Source organism: Bos indicus x Bos taurus, chromosome 17, assembly GCF_003369695.1.
Source record: "Bos indicus x Bos taurus breed Angus x Brahman F1 hybrid chromosome 17, Bos_hybrid_MaternalHap_v2.0, whole genome shotgun sequence".
In the NCBI taxonomy this organism is placed as follows: Eukaryota; Metazoa; Chordata; class Mammalia; order Artiodactyla; family Bovidae; genus Bos; species Bos indicus x Bos taurus.
This window is the reverse complement of record NC_040092.1, coordinates 72,447,971-72,458,694: the sequence shown is the minus strand read 5'-3', so window position 1 is coordinate 72,458,694 and position 10,724 is coordinate 72,447,971. Positions and strand designations below refer to the sequence as shown.

Below are 10,724 nucleotides of genomic sequence, written 5' to 3'. Positions count from 1 at the left end.
GCCAAACTGACAATTTCGAGGAGACATATATTCGGAACCCCTACAACATAAGGGAGATGGGCTGAGTGTGAGCGGGAGGCCTCAATAAACAAGAGACATGTGAACACAGACTTGAAGGAGGTAAAGTTCCATAGGAGTTGATCTTTCCAGACAGAGGGAACTGGGGCGCAAAGTCCTTAGTTGGGGATGTGTCTCACAGTCCAGAAACAACATGACCAGAGCAGAGAAAGTGAAGGAAAAGCTGAGGTGGGTGGGAGCTGATTTTCTAGAGCCCTGGATGTCACTGCCAGGGACTTGGATTTTTATTGAACATTTAGGACTCCCCTGGTGGTTCAGCAGTAAAGAATCGGCCTGCAATTCAGGATACCTGGGTTGGATCTGTGGGTCAGGAAGATCCCCTGGAGAAGGGCATGGCAACCCACTCTAGTATTCTTGCCTGGAGAATCCCCTGGACAGAGGAGCCTTGCAGGCTACAGTCGATAGGGTCACAAAAAGTCAGACAGGAATGAAGCAACTAAGCAGCAGGGAAACATCAGAGTTGCATGGTATATGTGTACTTTAGCATGACCTCTTTGGCTCTTACACTAAATGTTGATGTTTGGGGTGGGGGAACAGCATTGGTTAGAAGCTGAAACACCATGTAAAGAGACTATTTCAACAATCCATGTGAAGGTGATGGATTCTGGCTCTATTTTAAAGGAAAAGCAAGGTTTGCTGATAGATTCTGTGTGCATGTGAGAGGAAGAGGAGCTACCCTGGTGGAGATAAAGAAGGCTGTGTTGGAAGGCTTAGTTTTGCAAAATGCCTTTCAGGCATTGCAGTCAGGATCTAGAGGAACAGCTGGGTATATGCATCTGGAGGTCAGGGAGGACACATCTGGAAGTGGCCAGCTTGTACACTTTGCTATAGCCATGAAGTCAGCAAGAACAAGAACTGATGGAGACGAAAGAGGACCAGGAGACACTAACATCAAGAAAAGTAGCCTGCAAAGGAGATAGGACAGGAGACCAGTGAAAAGGAAAATTAGGAGGTTGCAGTGTCCTGGAAGCCAGAGTAAAGAAAATCAAGTGAGGAGAGAGTGGGGAACTGAGAGGACCACGGCAGGCAGGCCGAGGAGGTATACTCAGTCCCAGGTAAGAGATACCCTACCTTTTGTCTTGATAAGAAGTTCCAGTAGAGTAGCTGGGTAAAAAAGCTGGGTCAGAACAGAAAGAATGGGAGGGGACAATTTAGAGACATGTTTACTATAGTCTTCTTTAGGAAACCTAGGAAATGTCTTGAGATTTTTGTGATTTGTGGTTGTCGTATATTTGAGGTTTGTTTCCTCAAGAATTCAAGAGGCTGCCAGATGGGAGTTTTGTATTCAAGGCTCACAAGAGCATTTCAGATCAGGCTGTAAGACCACTAAATACTGGTGTCTTCTGTAAAAAGTATGAAGCAGACATAAAGTTCATTTTCTCTGCCATTCAGTTTTCTGAATGTTTATAGGATACTGAAGCTAAATTCTTTCCATAAGTCATACTAACATTAAAATCTCCATGAGGCCTGATTTACAGAAAAAGAATTGTATTCCTCAAACCAGATACTGGCTTGTTTGTCTATGCATTCACTTTTACCCTCCCTCTATCTTACTCCTCCCAACCCCACCCCAGAATGTAGGTTCCATGACAACAGAAACCATCTCTGTCTGACTGACCCCTGTTGCGAACACCTACAACACATCCTGGTGCGCATTAGCTCCCACAGAATGTAAGTATGAAATGAAATGAAATGCCTGTGTACAGACATTACAGAATCACAAGTCCGTGTGCCCAATACACAGTAAGACCCATCAATACTAAAACATTAGAGTTTGGAACACAGAAAGGTTTATCACACATTCATACAGGGAAATTGGTGGCTCATGTCCTAAGAATCCCAAAATTACTGAAAGCTTTTAGAAAGCCCCTTTAAAAACAAAAGGTGAGGGAATGTTGTGGTGAGTTGTTGCAAACTTCTTGGTGTCAGAATCTTTGTGGTCAGGTCATGGTTCGGTAACGATTTTCCTGTTTATCTCTACCAAATGAATGTTATTCGTTTATTATTAACAGAACAATGTTACTCTGTCCTGACAAGAAAGGGCAAAGTCCCAAGGTACAACTTTCACCCTCCAGGTCCCAGTCCTGGCTAAGAGGAGGCAAAGCTCAGCTACAGCTCCTCAGGGCCAGGTTCCCCACACTCTGCCCACCTGTCACCCCTGAGGGAGCCGGGCATCCAACCCAACTGGCCCTCAGTCTCCTCAGGCTGCCCAAGTAGGTGAGACCAGGTCTCACAGACTGTGACCCAGACAAACAGACACTGCTATTAGGTCACAGACGGGTTCACTGCTGCCTCAAGGCCTGGGCCTCGGCGTGGAGGGGCTGAGTGAGGGCTCTGGAGCCCTGCAGGACAGAGTGTCCAGCCTGGTCCCTGGGCCCGCCAGCTCACCCATTGGCCCAAGGCTGAGTAAGCTGGAGGGCCTCCAGGAAAAGGCCTGAATCTGCCTCTTACCTCACTCTCCACCTTATGACCACCACACCACTGACCCTGGCTGAATCACTTCCCTAAGGTCCCTTATTGACAGTTCCTTGTGGACAGGGCCCCTGCTGACCAGTAGCTGGGCAGGGCAACTAACAGCCCCTCATTGATGCTTGCTTGTGGGCAGGGCCTACTGAGGTAGCAACCAACAGCTGAGCGAGATCTGTTGCCTTGTAACAGGGTATGGAATAATAAGGCACAGCAATGGCTGCCTGCTAAGGGCTGTGCTCATCCTGCTGTTACATGGAGACATTTTTGGTTGTCACAACTAGAGGTTGCTACAGGCATCCCAGTAGTCATACTGCTAAACATCCTATGTGCACAAAACAGTCCCTGAAACAAAGATTATACAACTTAAAATGTCCATAGCACCAAGGATGGAGAACCCTGTCTTAGAGAATAAAGGAAAAAGAATTAACTCAATTCATATAAGACCTCTGTTTGAATCTCTGGATGAAGACAAAGGCCTCCAGCAGAAGCCTCTGTGTGTGTGTATTCATATATATTTGGCCTTGCTGTGCAGCTTGTGGGATCTTCATTCCCTGATCAGGGATTAAACCTGGGCCCTCAGTAGTGAAAGCACAGAGCCCTAATCATTGGACCTCCAGGGAATTCCCAAGTCTGAGTATATTAAAATTCCCTCAAGATACTCCTAGCTTTCACCCAATATACTTTAGGGGTCTATTTGTGTCAGTCCCACCAAGGCTGCAGGGACAGAATCCAGCCTGTAGTTGAAGAGTACATGGCAAAAGTACCCCAAACAAAGTAGAAAATATTCCCAACAAATATAAACTGAAGACTATCCTGATATAGAAAGGAAGATCGTGTTTGTTATGAAAAAGAATATCCTAGGAGAATAATAAGCAAAAGACTTATACATGTACATCACAAAAGATTTGTAAAAGGACAAAGAATGAAAAAAAAAAAGTCAGCCTCATTAATATTCAAAGAAATGCAGTAAGTCATGATGCTACTGTCATCTGAAATACAATTTTCAAATTAACAATATAGAAATACATCACAGATATAAACATACACACGCATGATAAAATGTTACTCCACCTGCCTTTGTTCATTCAGCACCATGTACTCTGCCACCCATTTTCCCATTCCACCCTGACAGTCTGATCCTCCTGAAACTAAAACCAAGTGCCACTTCCTTGCTTAGAACTCTTCAGTGGGACCCATTCCAGTGCAGGCCCCTTGGCCTACAGGGTCAGGATCGCCAGAATCTCGGTTATTCCTCCTCCCAGTCCTGCCTCACACTTTGGGCTCAAGTTATACACAGCACGTATGGTCATCAGTAGCTGTCGTACTTCTTGTTTGCTCATGAATTTCCCTGGAATTCCTAAAGCTTTGTCCTCCCCACTCCCTGCCAGAGAACCCTCTGACTTGGAGCCCCTATGGTATCTTGGGGTTTCTGCCATCATCTCACATAGCACAGAACCTGGAAATCCTAGTCCTCTTCTTAGAGTGTAAGTTTTAAACTAGGACTGTCTCACTAATTTTTGTATCCATGGTGCTAGCACAGTGTCCCTGGTGCATAGAATGATTAATATTTAAACTGTTTTGTTCATTCTTTTTAAAATTTCTTTTATTGTTTGAAATGTTCAGCATTCTGTTTAGAAAAGCATGTTGGTGATTATACAGATATCCCATCAGAACTTGAGTTCTAACTTTTAAACTATACTTTTCTCTGTAAACCAAAGTTCATCTCATAACCTTAGAAACTGATGACAGATACAAATTGAATTTTAAAAATAAATGAGCATTAATCACCTACCATCAGTGCTTTCCTTAAGGAAAACAGCTAAAGGCAAAAGCTCTCCAGGGCACAGAGACAAATTTCCACAGAACGCAATGGCTTTGAGACATACTAAAAGGAAGGGAAAAAGAGAAAAAGGGAAGAAGAGAAAATCAGGAAACCTGGATACAATTTTAACTTTAAAAATACAATTTTGGCTTTAGTTTGTGAATGCTGTCATTTTGGGGGACTCAATGGGGTTGACTGCAGGTGACAAGCAATCAATCACCTGTCCTCAGCAGAAAATCCTGAGAGTGCTCTGAAAGCACTGTATCTGAAGGAAACAGACATTTGCCGTTTCATAAGTATGGTATGATCCACCGAAGACATTCCTTGTCAAACAGTTATGTATTAGCTCAAAGATTTTTAAATCAAATATTCATTATTCAGCTAAATACAAAAAAGATTTTTAGCAGCATACTAATGACAAATATCTCCTCTCTCATGTTAACCATTCAACCAAGAGGTTTGCTGAGGCAGCATGGAAAGGTGCCAAAAGCAAACTGACAAATGAAAAAGGCAAAGTAGGAAAAATGGAGCAAAAAAAATGCCATTTACACATAAAAATGCTTCATTTTATCTGAAGAATTAGATATGTTTAATATCTGTATATAAACAGTTGATACATTTTTTCCCATCATAATTTTTAAGTATAATCCAAGACTAAAAAAAAGTTCTTTTTTTCTTTCAGACAAACTTAAAGCCACAGAAGACTCCTTTTAAATCAGTGAACTTATTGATTCAATGACAATTGGTCAATATTGAAACAGCAATCTCTCGAAGAAGGGTCAGAGTAAAGAAAGAGAAAGCCTAAAGTCTTCTCCATTTCAGCTGCTGCCAATCGCAGGCCCTGCTGCTGCCACACGCAGCAGTGCTTGGCCTAACACCGGTCCAAGTAAACTTCAAATCTTACTTCTGGAGGAAGGAAAACTGTAAGGTTTGGAAGGTAAATAACCTAGTGGAAAATTCTTTATAAAAACTATAAGGGCCAAGGATATCCAATACCACAGAAGCATATAAAATACATAGGCTCCATGGAAAAAACCAGTAACCATAAGAAATGATGACTTCTCTCACCTGTACAAAAGTGGGAAAAACTCATTTGATCAAAACCCCATTTTAAGTAGGTTGTCATGTCAGACTTTCTTTACAAAAAGACAAATTATCACCAGGTTTCAAAGAGTATGGAAGAAGTGTTGGCCAAGGAGATGTTTAAACTACACTTTGACCTAGGATAAACCAAGTGGTTAAATAATTTCAAAATGTGCAAAAGATATATTTTCCATGAGTTATCAAGGCTCTTCAAAGTGCCTTTCAAATGATCCATGAGTCCTACTTATTAAACAGTCACACAGGTGAGAATCAGATTCAGGTTTCCAACAGAAACTGTAGAATGTTACTTGGCAAAGCTGCAATCTCCTGTGACACCTTGTCAGGGAGTTGATCAGTCTTAAGTGACTCTGGTTCCTCTGGAATTGCTGTCAAATCCCACTTGGCTGTGAGCCGAGGTCAGAGGACGAGAAGGCCAGCAGCCGCTGACTGAGGAGTGCGTTGTGCCGCTTCAAGTACACTATGATGTCTCCCTGCTTCTCCACAAGTTCCTCCAGGCTCGAGAGAGGCCTGCATAGAACCAAGGTGGCCATGGTTACACATGTTCACCAACAGTCTCTTTGCTAACGGAGCCCTACTACTTTTCAGTAAAACATATTACATTTGTTATTTTTCTTAGACATCATAAGCCAAAGCAATATCCTCAAATGAGATTCTTTCTTTAGATGTAGTTTCACCACAGCTGAGAGGAAAGAAACAAATCAAACACAGTTGTAAACATATTCTAACACATGCAGAGTCCTAAACTCCAAGCATCAGAATGGTCTCTAGATTTTTAGATGAAAAAACTTAGTTCCCTTTCTCTACTCCTTCACTCTGCACATACCTGAATCCAGTCTCCGAGGTAATATTGTTGGAGTAAGCATAGATTTTTTCTTCCTCAAGTACATCAGGCTGTGGCTTGGCTTTATTAAATTTTTGAATTTTCACTAAAATAAGAAAGTCATTGTCAGGTTATCCAATCACAAAAAATTTTCTAATTCCATTTATTCAAATTACATTAGGAATTGCCTATTCTTTTCAAATAAAATGTAAAAAAAAAAAAGTACTTCATAAAGTGAATAAACAAAAATAGGAAAAATTGACTAAAAGGGAATGGAAATGCTGATGCAGACAGGCAGGAGTAGAATCAGGAAACAGCCATCAGTGGTCACTGCCAGGAAGTGAAGACACCTATATAGAGGAGCCAAAGTTTGATGACTTGGAGGCCAGTGATGAACTTGAAGTCCTAATCCCAACATGACTGTCCTTGGAGACAGTACCTTTGGTGAAGTAATCAAGGTAAAAACAAATGGCATTGTTGATCTGATACATGAAGAGACACCAGGGATGCACTTACACAGAGCCAAGGCCACATGAGAACACAGTGGGAGGGCAGCCACCTACATCCCAAGGGAGAGGCCTCAGGAAAGTCATCCTTGCCCCCACTAATCTCAGATGTCCAGTCTCCAGAACTGAATAACTAAGTTTGTGTGTCTTAGTCATCCAGTTCTGGAAGCCCCAGAAGACTAATGCCACTGGCAGAGGTCAGGTGCAAAGACAAGGCTGCTGCTCCAACCTCAGATCTGCCTACACACCTGCATGTCTGAATAACAGCCACTGTCCAGGCACCTACTCCAATTGTGTAACAACCCTGGGACATGGCTGGAATGAGTACTCCCACCAGAGATGGTACAAGGAGACAGAGGCTGAGGCAGGTCTCTGTGATAGGCAGTGACTGCCCTTGAGAATTATTTCTGCAGCTCAAAATGGGTGGAGTATTCAGCATGTGGGAGAGGAAGTGAGTTAGGCCCTGGCACAATTTTTATGTATTTATTTTTTAATTTTATTTTATTTTTAAACTTTACATAATTGTATTAGTTTTGCCAAATATCAAAATGAATCCGCCACAGGTATACATGTGTTCCCCATCCTGAACCCTCCTCCCTCCTCCCTCCCCATACCATCCCTCTGGGTCGTCCCAGTGCACTAGGCCCAAGCATCCAGTATCGTGCATCGAACCTGGACTGGCAACTCGTTTCTTACATGATATTTTACATGTTTCAATGTCATTCTCCCAAATCTTCCCACCCTCTCCCTCTCCCACAGAGTCCATAAGACTGTTCTATACATCAGTGTCTCTTTTGCTGTCTCGTACACCGGGTTATTGTTACCATCTTTCTAAATTCCATATATATGCATTAGTATACTGTATTTATGTTTTCCCTTCTGGCTTACTTCACTCTGTATAATAGGCTCCAGTTTCATCCACCTCATTAGAACTGATTCAAATGTATTCTTTTTAATGGCTGAGTAATACTCCATTGTGTATATGTACCACAGCTTTCTTATCCGTTCATCTGCTGATGGACATCTAGGTTGCTTCCATGTCTTGGCTATTATAAACAGTGCTGCGATGAACATTGGGGTACACGTGTCTCTTTCCCTTCTGGTTTCCTCAGTGTGTATGCCCAGCAGTGGGATTGCTGGATCATAAGGCAGTTCTATTTCCAGTTTTTTAAGGAATCTCCACACTGTTCTCCATAGTGGCTGTACTAGTTTGCATTCCCACCAACAGTGTGAGAGGGTTCCCTTATCTCCACACCCTCTCCAGCATTTATTATTTGTAGACTTTTGGATCACAGCCATTCTGACTGGTGTGAAATGGTACCTCATAGTGGTTTTGATTGGCATTTCTCTGATAATGAGTGATGTTGAGCATCTTTTCATGTGTTTGTTAGCCATCTGTATGTCTTCTTTGGAGAAATGTCTATTTAGTTCTTTGGCCCATTTTTTGATTGGGTCGTTTATTTTTCTGGAGTTGAGCTGTAGGAGTTGCTTGTGTATTTTTGAGATTAGTTGTTTGTCAGTTGCTTCATTTGCTATTATTTTCTCCCATTCTGAAGGCTGTCTTTTCACCTTGCTAATAGTTTTCTTTGATGTGCAGAAGCTTTTAAGGTTAATTAGGTCCCATTTGTTTATTTTTGATTTTATTTCCAATATTCTGGGAGGTGGGTCATACAGGATCCTGTTGTGATGTATGTCAGAGAGTGTTTTGCCTACGTTCTCCTCTAGGAGTTTTATAGTTTCTGGTCTTACGTTTAGATCTTTAATCCATTTTGAGTTTATTTTTGTGTATGGTGTTAGAAAGTGGTCTAGTTTCATTCTTTTACAAGTGGTTGACCAGATTTCCCAGCACCACTTGTTAAAGAGATTGTCTTTAATCCATTGTATATTCTTGCCTCCTTTGTCAAAGATAAGGTGTCCATATGTGTGTGGATTTATCTCTGGGCTTTCTATTTTATTCCATTGATCTATATTTCTGTCTTTGCTGGCACAATTTTTAAAAACTCCACAGGATTCTTTCCTTTCCTGTAATAACCCTTGAGATATAATTTACATACGATGCAGTTCACATGTAATTCCTTTAATGTGTACAATTCAATGGTTCAATACATTCAAAGAGTTGTGCAACTATCTCCACAATCAATTTTAGAACATCTTACCACCCCAAAAAGAAGCTTGGGTTCCTTGAGCAGTCATTCTTCATGTAGCCCAGCCTCTAGGACTAGACAACACTTACACATTCTCTTTCTCTATAGATGTGCCTGTTCTGGTCATTTCAAGTATTATAGAATCATATAACATTTATGGCTGTTTTTTCCTGTGGGCATAATGCTTTCAAGGTTCATTCACACTGTACGTGTCAGTGCTTCATTCCATGTACTCCTTTTTTTTGAGCCTGAACACTATCCTCTGTATAGACAGACTATCTTTTGTTGGTCTAGTCATCACTTTATGCTTTTGGGTTGTTTCTATTCTGTGTGTGTGTGTGTGTGTGTGTGTTAGTTGCTCAGTGGTATCTGACTCTTTGCGACCCCAGGGGCTGTAGCCTGCCAGGTTCTTCTGTCCATCAAATACTCCAGGCAAGAATACTGGAGTAGGTTGTCATTCCCTTCTCCAAAGGATCTTCCCAATCCATACTATAAATAATGCCACTTGGAACACAAAGTGTAGAAGTAGGCAGATACCCAGAAGTGCATGTACTGAGTCATATGTTCAATCTGTCATGGAACCACCAGGACCCACAGATGATTTTCATGTGACTCTCAGCTGAGAACAAGGCAAAAGAAGTTTAAGCAATGAAGTTAAAGAGAAATGTGGGAAGGTTAGGAGATATGCAGAGGGTTCACCAGAAAGGACCAGAAGGAAGTGAGATGCCAAAAGAATGAAGTGAGGGAATGTAACAAGAAGCCCTTGACTTTCAGGAGACGGTCAAGAGAATTAAGAAATGAGAAGCCTCTCACACAAAAACAGACACATAGATCAATGCAGCAGGATAGAGAGCCCAGAAATAAACCTACACACTTATGGTCAATTAATCTATGACAAAGGAGGCAAGCAAATACAATGGAGAAAAGAAAGTTTGAACTTCAATAAGAGGGGCTGGGAAAACTGGACAGCTACATGTAAAAAATAAAATTAGAACACTCTCTAACACCATATGCAAAAATAAACTTAAATGGATTAAAGATCTAAATGTAAGGCTGGAGACTATAAAACTCCTAGAGGAAAACATAGGTAATATACCCTGACATAAATCGCAGAGATTTTTTTTGGATCTATCTCTTACAGTAAAGCAAAAATAAACAAATGGAACATAATTAAACTTAAAAGCTTTTGCACAGCAAAGGAAATGATAAATAAAACAAAAAGAAAACCTAAAGAATGGGAGAAAATATTTCCAAACCAAACCATGACACCAACAGGGATTAATTTCCAAAATATAAAAATAGTTCATACAGTTCAATATATATATATATATATATATATATAAAACCCCAAACAAAAATGGGCAAAACTCCTAGATAGACATGTCTCCAAGAAGACATAAAAATGATCAAGACATGAAAAGATACTTAGCATCACTAATTAGAGAAATGAAAATCAAAACTATAATGAAGTATTGCCTCACACCAATCAGAACAGCCATCATCAAAAAGTCTACAAATAATAAATGCTGGAGAGGGTGTGGAGAAAAGGGAACCCTCCCACACTGTTGGTGGGAATGTAAATTGGTGCAGCCACTATGGGAAACAGTATGCTGCTGCTGCTGCTGCTAAATCGCTTCAGTCTTGTCTGACCCTGTGCGACCCCAGAGACAGCAGCCCACCTGGCTCCCCCGTCCCTGGGATTCTCCAGGCACAAACACCGTAGTGGGTTGCCATTTCCTTCTCCAACGCATGAAAGTGAAAAGTGAAAGTGAAGTCGCTCA

The 10,724-nt window shown here is 41.4% G+C and overlaps 1 protein-coding gene and 1 long non-coding RNA gene across 3 annotated transcripts in view; one reads left to right on the top strand and one right to left on the bottom strand.

Annotated features, from left to right (window-relative positions):
• Positions 1-476: 476 nt before the first annotated feature.
• On the top strand, positions 477-5,355 carry LOC113875098. Its single transcript, XR_003506156.1, has 3 exons — positions 477-1,133; positions 1,653-1,749; positions 5,052-5,355. It is a non-coding gene; the product is annotated as an uncharacterized LOC113875098 (long non-coding RNA).
• The window catches only part of TMEM192 (transmembrane protein 192), a 30,599-nt gene continuing 23,374 nt past the window's right edge, over positions 3,500-10,724 (bottom strand). For both annotated transcript variants that reach the window (XM_027513530.1, XM_027513529.1), the window contains 2 exons: positions 6,297-6,399; positions 3,500-5,980 (listed from right to left, as the gene is read on the bottom strand). In XM_027513530.1, coding sequence (XP_027369331.1) covers positions 5,842-5,980; positions 6,297-6,399 — 242 coding nt within the window. In that variant the 3' untranslated portion in view covers positions 3,500-5,841. The remainder of the gene's footprint in view (positions 5,981-6,296; positions 6,400-10,724) is intronic.